Genomic DNA, 18,816 nt, shown 5'->3' with positions numbered 1-18,816 from the left:
TTGAGCTACTTTTTTGAAAATTGCCATTAGTTAATATCATACAAGTCACCCCCGAGGGTTCCTGCCTTTGTTCTAGTCCAGTGAAAACAGGAAATGGGTTTAAGGAAGGAATAAGCCATGACAACAAAAATTCTAAGCAGTTCTATGAAAACCTGACCAGGCACAGAGTGTAAAATCAAACTCCAGAAAGCTGAGACTTGGGGTTTGGAAACATGACATGCGGAGTTTTCCGATCAGAATGCCTTTTTTTTTTTTTTAATAGCTTTCATGGAATGTTAGAACTGTAAAGATCTTGGAGATCGTTAGCCCAAACCCTCCTTTTATATACAGGTGAGGAATTGAACCTACAGAGGGAACATGACTCACCAGAGGTCACACAATTATTGGAGGCAGGGCCACGACTGGGATCCTTGCCTCTCCTGACATATCCATCCTGAGATCCGCTGACTGCAGGGTGAAGGGAACGCAGCATGCACACTCAGAAGCTGGGGCTGTGCTGAGTTAGACACTTGCTGTCTTGATCCCCGTGGCCCAATAAAGGCTGCTCTGGGACCAGCCATACCTCCCTAGGATGGGACACAAGAAATGAACACAGTTCCTTCCTCCCAGGAAGTGTCCCTGAGTATCAGAAGGGTTCTGCTCTGTATCTGGACGCTGCTCACTTATTTTCGGGTCCTGGGGGAAGATCAAGCACTGTCGGCAGGGTTCCAAAGCCACGCGGCTCTCTGCCATTAACCTGTCAGCTGTAATCAGCCTTGGCTTCTAGCAATGCCCCTCATTTGGGAGAAAAAGAAAAGTGGAACCAAATGGGTGGCTACCTGTTCAGTCACCTACAGAACTAGCTGGACCTTCAGTGAGTCATTTAACCTAGTTAAGTCTCGAGGTTCTCAACTCAAAAAGGAAGGGAACTGGACCACACCCTTCCTCTATGTTTTTTGGGATGTCTCTGTTTTTTTCACTGGGATGTTGGGAGGATAAATTAGGCAAAACTACAGAATATAGGTAAATTAAGATGCCATGCTTATAATCCTCATTTATGGAATATTCCTCAGCTTATATCTTAGGGACCTGCTAGCATTATTGGTCACACTGTTCACCCAGAGAAGCAAAGAAATGGAGAGGGTTCCATACCTGAGAGCTAGAGTAGAACTGTAGGTTCTTAGACCTCAGTTCACTGTTTATTGACCATACGCCTTGACTTCCCATCAGAACAACTGACTCCCATTGTGAATTTGTGTCATTTGGGGAAAATGAATCGATGGAAGAGACAGGATCAAACTTTGCAGTCTGAGGAACAGTTTCTGCTGAAAATCTTAGAATCAAAGAACTATCATTTTTGTCCAGAAGGAAGAGAACATTCTCCACAAAGTTCTGTTTTCCTATTTTTGTTTTTTGGCTATGTGTGTTTTTCTTTATTAGAATTGCCATTTTCAAGTCTTATTAGAGATTGGTCATTTCATAATTATTGCCAGAAGAACTGGACATACAATGTTTTAAAAATGTATCTTTTGATTTGAAAATAATACACATTCATGTAGAATTTGGAAAGGAATATATAAAAAAATAAAAGAGAAGAAAACAATTAACTGTGCCATTAGCACTCATAGATAATAGCTGTAAATTTTTAGTTTATTTTGTACTAGTCTTTTCATATATAATTATGAATTTGGGATTATCTTGCAACACACACAAGGTATCTTCTTAGGGTCATTAAATATTCAGACCCACAGACAACCACAGGCTACATTTGGCACTGGTCTACCTGGGAGGGACCAGAGCTTGCCAACAGGGGAGCATCACGTGCTCCCCTACAGCACGTGCCTTCACAGTGGTCCAGCAGAGCTCTAGAGCTCAGGTGCAAGAGACCATAGACACATCAAAGGATGCAGGAGCCACCGTAGCTTAAAAGCCTCATGCCCTACAGGAGCCGACATACGGTGCAGCAATTTCAAAGGCATAGCCTTCAAGGTCCTACAATGGATGTGCCAAATTTCCAAGTCATTGCACTTAGAAGTCCTCGCATGGCACCTCCTCGGGTAATTACAGTTCTCGGAGTCCAGGTGCAATTCACCCACCAGGGGTTAATCTTGCCTAGCAACACTGTTGATACATACCACCTTTTTCTTTTTCTAGGGAAACAGACCCAGAAAATTAAAAGAAGGTCAGATTCCCTTGTAAAAGGGAGAAAGATTTTACATGCAATAACTATAGACATTTTTTTAGCCCTTAAAAAAAATCTTAAGATTAAATCAAAAGCCTGTTTCTTGCTATTAAAAGTGTTCCAAAAATACAATTGCCTCATAATGTATTTACATAATTCCCAAGTACTGTGTATTTAGCTAGTTCCAAGTTTCCATTGAAACTATTGCTGACATGAACATCCCTATACACAAACACTTGTATTTATATAAAACTGATTATTTCCTTAACATAAATTCAGGTACTGGAATTAATGACCGAGTCTGAAGTTTATGAACTTTTAATACATCTTACTTTGACTAGAACTGTATGAAGGTGTCTGTACCTTCAACAACATGGTCTATCTTTCTTTAAAACTTTGCCAATTTTATATAAAGGAGGAAATCCTGTACTTGTCAAAATTACTTTTCTTTGATAATTGATGAGTTTAGAAATGTTCAGGCACACAATTTGCTGTTCTGTTAATTGTCTATTCCTGTGTTCTCCTGTTTTTACTTGGGGAAGCTCATTTTTTTTTTAAGTATTAAGGATACTTACATTTGAGTCTTATATCCTGTAAACTTTTTGCGGTCTTTTTCTTTTGTTAGAAATGCTTATTTTTAGGTAGACAAGTCTATCAAACCTTTTCTATACTGTTGCATCAACTTTCATAAGGGAGATTGTTTTTGCTACTGAGGGTGCTTTTGTGGGTGTGCATGCAGACTTTCTAAGTGTTTAAAATCCATATTTTTCTGCTTTGTAATGTGCACTCAGAAGCTTTCCACTTATTTTTAGGCTCTGGGACATTTTATAGAATTATGGATTTTATATTCCTTTAAAGTTTGAAGGAATTTATACTATAGCTACATGTCCTCAGTAGTATTTTGCGAGATAAATTTTAGACATGTTTAAAAATTTATTCTGTTTTTATTCACTATTCAGCTTTTCTACATCTTTTTAGGGCATTATTAGTAAATTATCTTTTCATAAAATATTACCAATTTTATTGAGAGGAAAGCATTTATTGGCACAGAATTGTAAATACAATTTATTTTTTAAAAAAGATTTTATTTACTTATTTGAGAGAGAGTGAGCAAGAGAGAAAGAGAGAATGCACATGAGCCAGGGAAGGGGCAGAGAAGCAGACACCCCAATGAACAGGGAGCCTGACGTGGACTTGATCCCAAGTCTCTGGGATCATGACCTGAACCAAAGACAGACACTTAACTGACTGAGCCATTCAGGCACCCTGTAAATACAATTTAAATAGAGTATAGACTTTTTAAAAAAAAATTTTATTTATTTGACAGAGAGACAGCGGGAGAGGGAACACAAGCAGGGGAGTGGGAGAGGGAGAAACAGGCTCCCCACTGAGCAGGGAGCCCGATGCGGGGCTCGATTCCAGGACCCTGGGATCATGACCTGAGCCGAAGGCAGACGCTTAATGACTGAGCCACCCAGGCACCCCTAGAGTATAGACTTTTAAAGACTTATGTATTTTTGCTTATATTTTAACTTTTTTTACTTCTGCCTTTCTTATATTAGACTATCTAGGGGGTTGTACATTTTACCTTTCAAAGAATCTCATCCTGATTTTATTTGTTAATTCTATTGTTTTTTGATTCACTATTTTTTTGTCCATAATTTTTCCTAATCTGTTTCCCTTGCTTTATTTATTTATTTTTTTTAATGGAAAAAAATCTAATTCCAAGAAGTAATTACAGAAGAACCTAGGCAATGATATATATCCTGGGACTAGGAAGAAGCGAGGAAAATACATTAGTAAGTCAACAGATCACTCAGAGAGTGTCTGAATACACAAGAAAATGATATGCTTCTGAGACAGAAAGAAACCAGGACGGGATTCCAGACTAAGTCTACTGCCTGCGGTTCCTGGGATTCCAAGTGGAATCTCGTTCTCTTCAGGTACAGGAAGTTGGTCTGTGATCCTGAAGAGGGTGAAGAAGTTTCCAGCCAGGCTCTGTGTTGCCCTACTTCTAAACACTTCGTACATGCCAGACACTGTGCTGAGCCATTCGTATGAACTGTCTTATTCAAGTCTCATGACTACTCCATGAAATAGGGAGTCCTGTTATCCCTCTGTTTTTTTGAGGGGAGGGGCAATAGAGTGACTCGCCCAAAGTCTCATAGACAGGATGTGAATCCAGGTGTGTCAGACTGCAGAACTTGTGCTTTTAACCACCCCAACATACCACAGTTTTATCACTGCTGACCTTAATTTTAATTGCTACAGCATAGTATTATCATTTAAGGGCGGGGGGGGGGCAGTGGGTAGAGCCAAGGATCAATGATCAGAATGAATTTAAAGTACTATGACTCATTATGCCCATATTTTTTCTCCTCAAAAATTCTATTCCATTTCCCATCTTAAAGCAAGCAAAACATTTGCATGGAAAACAATACTTGAACTGAATGTCTGAGCCATCGGTATATTTCTCAGCATGCCAGTCAATATTTTTTTTAAAAGAGAGGGGAGAGGAAGAGGGTGGGGGAGAGAGGGGGCAGAGTTGGGGGAGGCAGCTCTTAAAAGAGATATGGGGAAATGATAACTGATATTACATCCCAACTACTCTGACCTTGTAGCCTGTTCAGACACAGAAAGGTTTATTTTAAAACACTCACAATGTCATTTTTAAAACTGAAATTAAAATATCTGAGGGTTAAATCACTTTACCAGATAATACAGATCTGTGAGCTCTATGCTTTTGAAACAGTTTCCCTCAAGAACAGTCTAGCCAATTTTTTTTTTGCCTCATGAGAGAGAAGAATGAAATAAATGAAGGCAAAGTTACAACTGAATTGGATGTGATGTAATATGAACACAGCCGGAGCCACCAAGAATGAATCGCAGCAAACTTCAGGTCAAGCGATTTCTCTCATCGGCCCCTCTGGAAGTTCAATCAGAACAGCAGGAGACTCAGGCCCAAGGGAGTCTATTCCACTCTGATCTGAGTCTTTATATCAGCCCCAGCATTTACATTCAAGACCTCGTCTGAATACACACAACCCCCAGCACATTTTTTTCAAGAGCACAGTAGCTGTTCTTAACTAACATATTAGCCAATCAAGCCTGTTGATTTAGAACAGTCACACTAACTTACAAAATGTATGTGTGTGTGTGTGTGTATATATATATATATATATATTTTTTTTTTTTTACTTAAATTCAGACACCAAAAAGCAAAAACCACCTATAAAAGACAAGACCTATTTTAATGAGATTTTTTTTTATGCAGAGCTCCATTCACTGTTTTGGCTGAAACAGGACCCCCCCCCCCCCCCCCCAATAAGGCTGCTGGTGAATGCCCAGGAAGGGAGGAAAGAGGAGAAAAGGAAGACAGGAAACGTTATTTAGGATCTGACAATAACAAAGGAAGTTTATTCTGTACTTACAATAGCAGTTGGGGTGGCAGCCAGCACACAATAGAGCACCAGAGGGGTGATGAAGCTTTCTTCCTCTGTCCCCGGGTAAGGCTTCATTAAGTCTCCATCCTGACAGAAGAATCCTTGGATATGCACCTGAAAAGTGTCAGTGCATTCGAAGTAGTAGGCAAGCAGCACTGTCCCAGCCATGATGACAAGCTGAAAATACAGCATGGCCACACAGAGACATTAGCAGGTCTTCCGAGCAGCGCTCGCCCCGCAGAGCACTCTCCCTCCATCACCCCAGCAGCTCTCCTCCTTTTGGTATTGGCAAGTGTGTGCGTGCCTGGCTCAGCATGCTCTGGGCTGGGGAGTGTGTGCTTGCTTGTCTGCCTTGTACCATCTGTTATATAAACCTTCCAGAAAATAATGAACAGCTCCCATCGGAAAGGCAGACCACAGCAAGGCTTAGAGAGAGACCTAGCTTCTGCTGTCATCCTCTTGGAGGATGCACAGGCACCACAGCAATATTTCCATTGGGGACAGAGGTGAAAAGTCAAAGGGCAGTGGCATAAGAATTGGTAAGATGTAGATGTGAGAAATTTCATAAAATATTAGAGATAGACTTACCTTCTTATAAAATATTAGAGGCAGGTAAATCATGAATGAATGAACAAATAAACAGGAAAGCTAAAGCCTAGAAAGGTTAAAGCCTAGAACCACACCCTAAATTACTGGTAGGGACGAACACATGGTCCAGGAATCCTAGATCAGTCACAGCAGCCACCTTCTCCAAAAAGGTGCCTTTATTCCAAAATTCTTTCCACCAGTAAATCCAGGACTTTCCTGATAACATCTTATCATAGACACAGATCCTTCATAAGGTTTAGATATTAAAAGGGACATAAGTAACCTTTCATTTCGACTCACAAATGTCCTCGATACTCACCGAGGTTTAGATGTAGCCTTTAGTAGGTATGAGAAGTTGAGGGACTATAGAAAAGCCAACATTAGTTTTCTCATTCATATTTGGAAACACTAAAATGCCAAGACGGTGATAAAGGTAGATAGAAAACAGGTTTTTGAGGTTATGAAATTACAGAAAATTAAGCTGGAAGAGGTCCTGGAGATCTTCTCCTCTAAAACCTTTATTTCATAGATGAGAAGGCTGAGGCCCAGCAAGGGGAACTGAACACTGCTGAATTATCCAACAAGTAAACTAAACAGATACTTAGGTTGAAAATCAGCAAAGCAGGGAAATGAAAATGGAGGGAAAAAAATTTTTTTAAGTGTTGATTTTTAAAAAAAGTATCAAAGTAATCATTATGGGAAAAAATATCCGACCTTGGGAGGATGTCTTGGTACATTGTTTATGGCTTAAAATTGTTTTTGCTTGGAAGTACATATGGGGCAATGAGGGGGAAGGAAGGGTTTAGAAAGGCTAAAGTTCTTCTTCCAGCCCTGGAATGACTAACTCAAAGTCATGACATAGCTAGTTAGTGTAAGTCTGGGACTAGAAACACACATTTTCTGATCCCCAGGAGAAAAAAAAAAAAAACCACCTGTATCATGGCATCAAAATTTCACCCTCTGCAAAAGCCTAGACAGTTACTCTCATGCAGAGAGGTACTGTTGGGTGTTTTTATCTGTTTCATATCCAGTTCTTTAGCCACAGCATTGCAGAGAAGCCCTACACTCTGCCCACTCTCCGAAACCCTGCATAGCCTCTACTTGCGGGATCTTATTCCTGCAGTTCGGCCTTGTTACAGCTGAAAGCATTCCAGGCCTTGAGTCGTAGTGGGTCTTAAGTGTGAACTCCTAACCATTCTGCTATAAGGGTCTTTGTCTTTGGCCTCAACCATTGCCACCTTTCTTTACCTCCAGGCCGGTCACAAATCACACTTTCCACGTGCTGTCCTTCATACACGACTTGTCTCTGGTTCGACAAGGACTATATTCTACTCTCTTGTATTTCCTCCCCCTCTTCCCCAGTGGATCTTCTGTCACAACTTCTGGCCGTCTAGTCATCTCTGGATATTCCTGTGTGTCTCCTGAGCCTGAGAGTATTTCTTGGTGATTTACCACATGTAAATCACCAGTGCTCGGGCCAGCTATCTGTGTTGTTTCAAGCACTTTCTTTCTTTTCTTTTTAGCCCCAGAGAAGAGATTTGGATAAGTATGAGACAGAGGTGCTCCATAATGGGTGCTCCTGCTGGCAGCTCGTTTATAAAGTTGAGGCCATGAAGTTTCTATTTCTTTTGTGCTTCACTGGTCAACTGAGCTGACCTGATGGGAAGGAACCTAGTCAGCTGACCTGAATGTTTTGGAGCTGAGGAAATGCTATGATTCCCATAGTATGGGGGGAGCTTTCCCTCTAGGGCTCTCTGTGCCTCCTGCACAGGCCTGATCTGGGATTTCTAGGTGTCTCCTCCATGTGGCTGGAAACATAATTCATCAGCCCTTGGGAAACAACTACTTGGAGAACAGGCAGGATCTACAAGAGCTTTTGGATGAAACAAAACCAAAAATGGCATCTAGCTTCCTCCACTGAGGACAAGTGTCAGATTTTACTGGGCACCTCTGTGTTACCACTTCCATTTAAAAATGGGCAGGATGAAAATGAAGTCCATAAAAGCAAAAATATACACAGGTAAAAAGACTCGCCAGAAAAACGTAGACTAGAAGCTTTTAGAACATAGAACTGTCTTAACTTCAAATACATCAAAATCAACAATAATGCCAACAAAAAAGCCTAGGACAGTATGCCTAAATTTGAAGTCTATAGAACAAATCTTAACTAGCTGCCTGGCCAATTTAATCCTGTAAGCAGCATTAAGAGAGAACTGAATGAATATGTGAATCAGTCAATTTCAGGGCATAAAGTAAAGAACAGAGAACCTCAGAGACTCAGGGTGGTACGGGAAGGTGGGAACTTCAGCAGCCTAGTGGACAGAACTGACCTGGCGGCATAAGTCTACTGACCCTGATCAGCCTCCCTGATCAGCCAGAAACCCCTGCCTGTCATCTTTAAGTAATCCTCAAACTCCCTGGAGAGGCCCCCGCAATACCAGTTAGAGATGCACAGAAGCAAACCCAGAATAATTCAGATTTGATTTCTAGGTTTCTTTTCTATTGAACATTCTCTTGTGACCACATATTAAAAAGAAGCTTTGCGGGGCGCCTGGGTGGCTCAGTTGGTTAAGCGACTGCCTTCGGCTCAGGTCATGATCCTAGAGTCCCGGGATCGAGTCCTGCATCGGGCTCCCTGCTCGGCAGGGAGTCTGCTGCTCCCTCTGACCCTCCGCCCTCTCATGTGCTCTCTCTCTCATTCTCTCTCTCTCAAATAAATAAAATCTTTAAAAAATAAAATAAAATAAATAAAAAGAAGCTTTGCATTTACTGTGGGAACAGAAACACTACGTTGGTTCTGCTTCCATGAGCAGAGAGGTCTGCTTTGCAACTCTCATGACAGCGCACAATTGGCCATCAGCGTCCTCCCTCCTTCCTCTCTATCCTGGGCCATGATCCATCACTGTCTAGGTTTGTGTTGCTGGTTCCAGCTGACACACTTGGCAACTCTGTTGCCTTCTCCAGCCCCATTTAGGGATGCATGGAGGGAGGCCATAATGTTGGTGTCACACGAGCAGATGGTGAGGCTGTGCTGGACCCAAGTGCTGGTGGAGGGTTGATGATATCCGTGTGAAAGGAGTAATTATGGCTGTGGGTGGGGAGGAGCTCACGTACCAGGGTTTTTCCTCAGCTTCACTTCTCAAGAATGACAATCCGATATATAAAAATGCATTAAATCCTGACCATTCTACAAGGATTCAGAAGGCAGATGCCAGCAATATCTGAAATCCTGCCTCTCAGGGTTGAGAGCATTGTGGTTCTACCCTCCAACGATTAGAGAAAAGTGAAGGTCACAAAGAGTGATAATGGGGAAGGTCACAAAGCTGAGGGAAAAGGCTGAGATGACAGTACATTTTCCTTCGGTCTGTAAAGTCTGGAGCAATTGTGGACACTAATTTATATGACCTAATATAAGCTTGAAGAATGGGGGAAGAGGTAATGATGGTATGACTCATGACAGCGAGTGAATATGCGTATGTGTGAGTGTGTGTGGACACATGCGTGCACTCCTCCAGGAGCATGGGAGCAGACATGTGAGGTTGGAATGAGAGCACGGGTCTGGAGTGTAAGGGGCATATTTGAAACTGGGGAAGCCCAGTCTAGGTGACTAACCATCTCAGTTTTCCGAGGCTTGAGGGGCTCCTGGGACATGGGACCTTTCAGTGCTCAAACCGAGATCGTCCCAAACTAACTGGGGTGCTAGGTCACTCTACCTGAGGCAATGAATGTTTCCCTCCCCAAAGAGGTTTCTAATTCTGGTTTTGCCAGGAGCTATCAAGACCATTGCAAATTAATCAGTCAACCAACAACTGTTTGTGGGAGCTGCCTCTGTGTTCAGTCCCGAACTAAGGGCTGTGAAGATGCAGAATCCTTGGACATGCTCTCTAACCTCAAGCAATTTGTGATCCAACTGGTGAGTGCTCAACACAGGAACCAGACAATGATCTGTAGATCTGTAGGAGGGTGTCTGCCGATCCCCAGTTGGGGTTTATACGTGGCTGCCTGTGCCTTGGTGAGCTTATAGGGAGGGGGTTGACAGAATAGGTAAAGGGCTGATGCATGGAAGAGAAGGGAGTACAAGCGGATGGACAGGGCAGCATGGGGTCTGTTTAGGAGACTGGTTTTGACTAAGCCCCATGGGCATATGTTCAATTCCAAAGAGAGCAGGGATAAAAGAAACTCAGCAGAAGGAGCACTGCATCAGAGCTTAGATGATAAGATTCGGCGTGGTTGTGATGCAGAGGGTTATGTCTTAGTGAGGACTCCAGGGAACAGTACATTTGAAGGACTTGCATGTTTTTCATATTAAAAAAGAGCAAGCCAAGCACAAGTGTCTGTAGCTGCACACAAGGGCTGGAGTGGGAAACCCGCAAGTAGGGTGCTGATGGAAGTGGGAACCAAGGTCGTAAGCTGGAGGGGAAACGTGAGAAAACTGATCATAACCCTTGTGAGACCTCCATGGGCACCTCTAGAAGTAAGTGTGACACCCTTTGAGAGGGGGTGGAAGTTCTCCACATAAACAACAGAGGCAAGAGCCAAGAAAGAGGAGGAGATGGAGATGGTGACGGTAAGGGTGAGGATATACACGATACATATGTCCCAGGTACTGTCTAAGAACTTTACATACATTAACTCTGCTTCTGCCCAATGACCCTGCATGGTAGGTGTATTATTATTTCCATTTTACAGGTGAGGAAACAGAGGCACAGAGAGACTACATGAATTGCATAATGTCACACAACTCACAGGAGGGAACCCAGGATGATGACTAAAAATGATGCATTTCTCCACACAAACTTAGGTGGCCTGTGGAAAATCAGGTCACAAATATGTCAGCATGACATTAAGGGGTAGACTAGGTGCTACAGACTTGAGTAGTTTATTCAAATGTTTCCTAGTGTCAGTTTCCTTATCTGTGGGAAAGTTAATAACTAACTCATAAATATGCAATGAGGCATGTTTATACATTCTCATTTTGTTCCAAAAAGGAGTTTTATCAACCTCCATCAAATAAACTAAGCAAGCATTGGTGAGAAGTTGGAACAGAAGAAGAAAGGAAATAAGTATGGAGACAGAATTACATCCTGGAGTATAAGTTTTCTAACAGTCAACACAAACAAGGAAATGCTGGTCAGTTGCACATTTCACAGTCTCTGTAAGATAAAAACGGACCAATGGTTAAAGAGAAGTAGAATCCTGATATAGTGACTAGAGCAGAATTCTTCCTGGGTTCTCATAAAGGGTATGGCATGATAAACAAGGGCTCAATGTGAAGAATGTGGAATAGGATGGTGCTGTTTTTTATATGGGACCCCATGTCAATTCTTTTTTTTAAATGTATTTTTTAAAGATTTATTTGTTTGAGAGAAAAAGGGGGGGCAAGCAGAGGGAGGGGCAGAGGGAGAGAAAGAATCTCAAGCAGACACCCCCCTGAGCTTGGAGCCTGATGTGGCCCCCAACCCCATGACCCCGAGATCATGACCTGAGATGAAATCAAGAGTCAGAGGCTTAACTGACTGAGCCACTTCTCCCCCACCCCCACCCCCCGCCATGCCAATTCTTAACATAGACTGATGACATCGCATCAAAGCAAAATGCACAAAAGCAATATTGTGGGATAGAATGGAGGAGGGGGGTATTACGGTACAGTCTAGGTTGAACTTGAGAGAGACAGCACAATGAAAGGCTAAGAATGTGGGACACATTTCCTGGGTTGGAAACTCACTCTGCTGCTAACTAAGCATGGGACTTAAAATCTTGTGCTTCAGTTTTTCTATTTGTAAAATAGAGCAGTGTCTGACTAGGAAGAATGGACCAGATTATATATACTTCAAGCACTCCTTCCTAGGTATTGTTTCTCTCAGCTTAGATTTTTAGAAACTATTGGGTAGCAGTGAATTGGAGACTATTTTCTAGTAAGTAACCTGCTAGTGAAATACAGACCTGTGGTTTTTTTTTTTTTTACTGATTTAATTGTTTAATATACTTAAATGTTATTATTAGACTAGTGGAAGAAACCTTTAATCTCTGTAGGACAAATCTCTTAACTTCTCCACATCCCAGTTCTTACGTGAGAAAAATTGAGCTACTTTTCAAGGTTTAATGAGAACTGAGGGTATTATACATAAATAGCAACAACAGTATTTTGGTACATAGTAAATGCTTAATAAATGGTATCCTTAGTTATAATTATACTCATTTAGTATTATTGAATATTAATATGTCCCTTATTATGTTGATTTTCCAAACTGCAGGTCTGAAACCATTAGTGGATTGTGAAACAAATGTATACAATTTTAGAGTTCAACTAGAATTCTTTTAGTGAAAGAGAACAGAATAGAATTGCATGTATCAGAGAGTTTCACACATAGTAAGAGCGAGTATTTTTATATGAAACTTGTTTAGTATATAACATACAGGCAGAGGAAGTGTGTATAATACAGTGTGAAATGTATTTCTTACTATGAGAGTAAAACAAAATCTTACAATAAAGCATGATTTTATTTGATACTTGTCTGATAGTGTGCAAGTTCCTTATACTATAGTGACTAAGATACATAGGTTCAAATCCCAAATCCACTAATTACCACTGTATGACTTTGAACCAATTACATAACCTGTCTATTCCTTAGTTTACTCACCTGTGAAATGAGTAACTCACTCCTTACATGAGAAATGAGTTCTCATTGGAATGGTATGAGAACTATATGATTTAGGATATCGAAACCACTTAGCAGGTACTCAACAACTATTAGCTGTTATTTCATTAAAACTTGGGTAGAGGGGCACCTGGGTGGCTCAGTTGGTTAAGCGACTGCCTTCGGCTCAGGTCATGATCCTGGAGTCCTGGGATCGAGTCCCACATCAGGCTTCCGGCTCGGCAGGAAGCCTGCTTCTCCCTTTCCCACTCCCCCTGCTTGTGTTCCCTCTCTCGCTGTCTCTCTCTCTGTCAAATAAATAAATAAAATCTTAAAAAAAAAAAAAAAACTTGGGTAGAATATAAATTTTTTTCTGAATAAGCAAACAATACCACATGCACCAAAGTATGTAAGAGAATATAAAGTCACCACATTAGCCAGGACTGAATAATCAGCTAGTTTTTCCATCTACAAAATGATGCTTCTTGATAAATATTGTATCTCCACAAATAAGAGTTTTTAAGAGCCATGTAACTATTCTTAGTTTTGCTATTTGCAAACAGTATTATCTCTCAAGATATGAAGGAATAAAAATAAAATATTAAACCATCAGTTAATTCTCCTTTGTCAGTATATTTGACCCTTATTTGACCTTTATAGTTTTATATTTTCTGAAAGAATTTTTGAAAAATTTATTTTATTGTGGTAAGAGCACAAGATGAGATCTACCCCTTTGACAAATATTTAAGCATGCTATATGGTATTATTGGTCACAGGTGCAAGGTACAACAGATTTTTTGAGCCTATTCATCTTTCTTAACTGAAACTTTATGGCTTTTGATTAGTGATTCTCTATTTCCCCTTCAGACCTGTGTCTTTTAATTAATAGGCAATTAAGCTGGAGTTAAGAATCTGGAACACTTACAATGGACCAGTTTGTGTATGAGAATTCGCCCCCTCTATTTTTTTTTTAAAGATTTTATTTATTTGACGGAGATCTCATCTCTTTCTATGGATTCTACTCTTATGCTACTCCACTGACACTTCCTATCACCACTCTTGGCCCTGCATGCGTCCCTGACCACCAACCTTGCGGTCCACAGATACTCCAAATGCCGTAAGTCTGAAATGGAGTTTGGCATTTCTACTTTTTTTAAAGATTTTATTTATTTATTTGACAGAGAGAGACACAGCGAGAGAGGGAACACAAGCAGGAGGAGTGGGAGAGGGAGAAGCAGGCTTCCCGCTGAGCAGGGAGCCCGATGCGGGGCTCGATCCCAGGACCCTGGGATCATGACCTGAGCCGAAGGCAGACGCTTAACAACTGAGCCACCCAGGTGCCCCTCGCCCCCCTTCTTTAAAGAGAACAAAGATATACCATAGGCAAGAATATGTGGATGAAATGAGATTGTTCAGTCATTCAACTAATTCTGAGTGCCTACTACATGAAGACATTGGGGGTATTTACCTGCAACAAAATTGAATAACCAATGATAAGACTGTTAACAAAACAGACATGATCACTGAACATGTGCGGCTTTCTGTGGGGGAGACAGATATTATAAAAGCAATCCCAAATAAAGGTTAGTAAGGACTCATTGACTAACTACATAACAAACTATATAACTTGAAATGCATTATCTTACATGATACTCATGCCTCACTGTGAGATAATGAGTTACTCTCATTTCAAGAAGAGAAAATTAAAAAAAAACAAAGAAGAGAAAATTTATTCAAGCTCATAGACCTAGTAAAGGGTGGATGCAGGATTTGAACCTCTGGTGCCATTCAACCACTCTTTTATACTTCAAACCTGCAGTTAGCATAATGAGATAATGTCTGTAAAATGCTTAGGGTAATGCCTAGCACATGGTAAGTGCTCAGTGCTTTCTCTTGTTCTTTGAGGGCTATTTACTTGTTCTTTCCTTTTTAAAAAAAAAAAAAGTTTTGGGCGCCTGGGTGGCTCAGTCGTTAAGCGTCTGCCTTCAGCTCAGGTCATGATCTCAGGGTCCTGGGATCGAGTCCCGCGTTGGGCTCCCTGCTCCTTGGGAGCCTGCTTCTCCCTCTGCCATTCTCTCTCTCTCTCTCTGTCTCTAATGAATAAATAAATAAAATCTTTAAAAAAAAAAGTTTTATTTAAACTCCAGTTAGTTAACATACAGAATAATATTAGTTTCAGGTATACAATATAGTAACTCAACACTTTCATAAATCATGCTTATTCTTTTCAATGCTTTTTTACATGGCTTTGACGTAAGAGTGGGGGTTACCTGAGCCTACCCCCGCCCCAACCACCACTCTCCTTTCTTACTATTTAAAATCACTACTTTCTCCTGCCTCTGACCATTCTTTCCCTGACTCTGTTTAATTTCCCTTCTCCGGTGCCTGGTTTGTACAATAGTAGTACCCTCATAAGATCTATCCTTACCCCTCTTTTCATTTCCTTTCCATGCTCTTTTCTTGGGAGATCTCATCTCTTTCTACGGATTCTACTCTTATACTACTCCACTGACACTTCCTATCACCACTCTTGGCCCTGCATGCTCCCCTGACCACCAACCTTGTGGTCCACAGATACCCCAAATGCCATAAGTCTGAAATGGAGTTTGGCATTTCTACTTTTTTTTAAAAAAGATTTTATTTATTTATTTGACAGAGAGAGACACAGCGAGAGAGGGAACACAAGCAAGCGGAATGGGAGAGGGAGAAGCAGGGAGCCTGATGTGGGGCTCGATACCAGGACCCTGGGATCATGACCTGAGGCGAAGGCGGATGCTTAATGACTGAGCCACCCAGGCACCCCGGAGTTTGACATTTCTCCTTCCCTCAACCTGCCACTTCTCTTGAGTTTCCCCAACTTGGTAAATCCAATCAATATCTTTTCAGTCACCCACGTTAGAATTCTTAATGTCATCTCAGACACTTCCTTAATGCTTCACCTTTTTCACTGCTCCTCATGCCATACCTGGTCAGTTGTCAGGTCTTTCTGACCACAGTGCCCCTCCTATTTATCATATTTTTGTTCTGCCAGCTGCCATGTTCTTATTCAGGCCTCCATATCCCACCATGTACACTGAAATCTTGTCCCACCTGCTCTTGTTGCCTTTGGGATCTCAACCCTTTGGTGCCATCACCAAAATTGCTCCTAAAGAGTTACGATCCTAAGACACAGGTATGATGATATCTTTCTACTTCTCCCAAATCTTCAGTGATAGCTATTTTAGGTAAACTAAGCAATTTTCTCTCTATTGAACACACTGGGCTTTGTCCTACCCATGTTTTGGTAATGGAGAGAAGAAGCCTATCATTTGAACAGAGAACAAGCCAGTAAACCTCATCAGGCATTACTCCTCAGGAGAAAATACACAGGTCTACCTCTCATTCTGGGCTGCCTATGCCTTCCTGCCTGGCCACTCTTTAAAGAACAAATGTAAATACAACATTCTTGTCCTTTTAACCCCCCATTTCTATCTTCCAGCATCATGTTTGTTATTTATTGGTGAACAATATGGAGAAATGTAAAGTGTATAATATTCTAGGTAGATTTACAATTACGCTAAGGAAAGGATAATTATTGAGTCTAAGTTAAGCTAAATTGGGCCACAGGATTTTCTCTTTGATCTTCTGCCATTAGGGATTTTTTAAAATTCAATGACATGGATGAATATAGCAACACAAAACTGGCAAGCACACCTACTATCAGAGAAAGCAGAATAAAAATTCAAAATGCTTTTGTCATTTGAGAACATTCATTAGTGATAAATGTAAAATTCTACAGTAATTTTGCTGTTCAGTGACTTCAGGGTCTAGTAGAGTGCAAGGTCCAGAACTCTGGTGTGAGAAGCTCACCAACCTTGCCCTTTATTGGCCCTGCACTTCCCCAGGGCTGCCTCAGGCCTCTGGGTGGGTGGGGATGGGGAGGAGGTCAAAGTTCAGTATATGTTAAATGTGTGAGAAAGTGAGAGTGATGACCTGAGGAGTCAAGAGAAGCCTTTGAGAAGAAAGTCCTGGAAGACTTTGATCTGCATTTTATTTATTAGCTACTTATCAGAAGTAGGTAAGAGAGGTGGATGGAAGCAATGCATAAATGATCGCTATGGTCTAAAACTCTACAGTCCTACTACCTCCTTTGTTAAAGTAAACTAAGTCGATTTGAGTGCTAATCTCAAGTTTCTTAGCAGAAGCATTGTAAGTCAGCAGACAACTACTGAATACCAACTATGTGCTAAACCCCTCAGCTAGTGGTAGGAATGTAAGGATGAAGGAGTTCTTTGTTTTACCAGGATATGAGCAAGTGGCCAAATGATAGGTATTTAACACTGGTTAGTTGTTATAATTGGAGGACGGATGGATGGGTGGAAGGATGGAAGGGTGGATGGATGGATATGATGATGAAATAAGCAGAGAATATTAACTGTGACAGACACAGGATGAGACAGGGAAGGATTGTGTCAGCAGTGACATCTGAGCTGGTTATATGGTACCATAGAAGTTTATGGCCTTTGGAACTTAAAGACCCAGATGTAGTACTAAATGCACCATTTGCTACCTATATGGCTTCAGGTAATGTACAAAATCTCTCTGAATCTCAGTTTCCTCATATGTAAAATGGATATAATAATATATACAAAACACTTAAGTGTGAAAAGTAATATATGTAAAAAAGTACTGTTTTTAGCTCATGGCTTATGGTACTTGCTGATAAAGGGGAGTTCTTGGCCCTCCTCAGCCTTCCCATAACAGAATAAACAGCAGAACCTGTTTTCTGGAAAACCTAATACATAAAGAGTTACATAAAAAGAACTGACCAATCAGAAACTCAACAAAATTTAAACTGTTACCTAGCATATCAATATGCAGGGGGCCTACTATCCTGTAGGAGAAGGGTAGGCAAACAAAGTCCTGGTCTGCTTAGTTATCAAAGATGACATGGAGGATTGGAGAAAGGAGACAGAAATTGTGTTCAACTTCTTCTCAGTTGAGTACCAAAAGGAGGTGACACTGGAAGCCCTTTTTAAGGGCAGTTAAATGTCCTTGGTCAGGATGTCCCACATTTAGCCATCATATTCTCATGATACAAAGGAGGATCAAAAAGGGAGGGGGACCATAATTTGGAGATGAAGACGTAACTTTGGTCTTTGTTCTGTCACGGACTTTGTAATCCTAGATGCGTGACTCTAGCTTCTCTGATCCTCTGACCTGCATGAGGGGAAATACCCTAATAGGAATGAGATAACATTAGGAATGTGATTAAATGAGAAGATCTGGAGAAACTCTTTGCAGATGGCAAAGGACCATCCAATATATAAAGCACCTTATAACATTATACATATTATGCATATGTATATATTATATATATGATATATATATATATAAGTGATTAAATTAACAAAAATAAATCAGGCCAATATTAAGAGAGAAACAGCCAAAACTAGGCTTAAGAGATACATATGCTTATATTACTGAGATTTCCTTTAGTTTATGAACATATTTATGCCCACAGCCTAATTCTGCTTTATGCCAAAGGATGGTGACTTTAAGCCTGGGAGAGGTTGAACCAAGATCAATCCTCACTCTTCTTTCTCTTCATTTTATTGCAGCAGGCAGAATTCTAAGTTGGTCCCCAAGACTTCTGCCCCCTAGTGTTCATGCTCGGTATGATCCTTCTCTTTGGTGAGGGCAAGACCTATGAATATAATGGAATGCCATTTCCTTCATTATGGTATGTTATATAGCAAAGATGTAGGAACTATAATGATGTGATTAAGGTCCCTAATCAGTTAACTTTAGGTTAATAAAAAGAGAGAGATTATCCTGGGCAGGCCTGACCTACTAATCACTTGAGACCTTTAAATGAAGTTATAAGATTTGAAGCAGTAGAAACACACTCTGTTGGCAAACTGCCATATTGTGGAGAGGACCACATGGCCAGGAACGGCAGGCTGACTCTAGGGACTGAGGTCCTACAGAAACTGAATTCTGCCAA

At 40.9% G+C, this 18,816-nt stretch overlaps 1 protein-coding gene across 1 annotated transcript in view; it reads right to left on the bottom strand.

The window, feature by feature from the left end:
- Window positions 1–18,816, bottom strand: part of PLPPR1 (phospholipid phosphatase related 1) — a 114,273-nt gene that overhangs the window by 37,008 nt on the left and 58,449 nt on the right. Inside the window, exon 2 of the mRNA XM_021691543.1 lies at window positions 5,593–5,781. Coding sequence (XP_021547218.1) covers window positions 5,593–5,781 — 189 coding nt within the window. The remainder of the gene's footprint in view (window positions 1–5,592; window positions 5,782–18,816) is intronic.

The sequence above is a fragment of the Neomonachus schauinslandi genome, chromosome 13 (genome assembly GCF_002201575.2).
Source record: "Neomonachus schauinslandi chromosome 13, ASM220157v2, whole genome shotgun sequence".
Taxonomy (NCBI): domain Eukaryota; kingdom Metazoa; phylum Chordata; class Mammalia; order Carnivora; family Phocidae; genus Neomonachus; species Neomonachus schauinslandi.
This window is presented reverse-complemented; position numbering and strand designations above follow the sequence as displayed.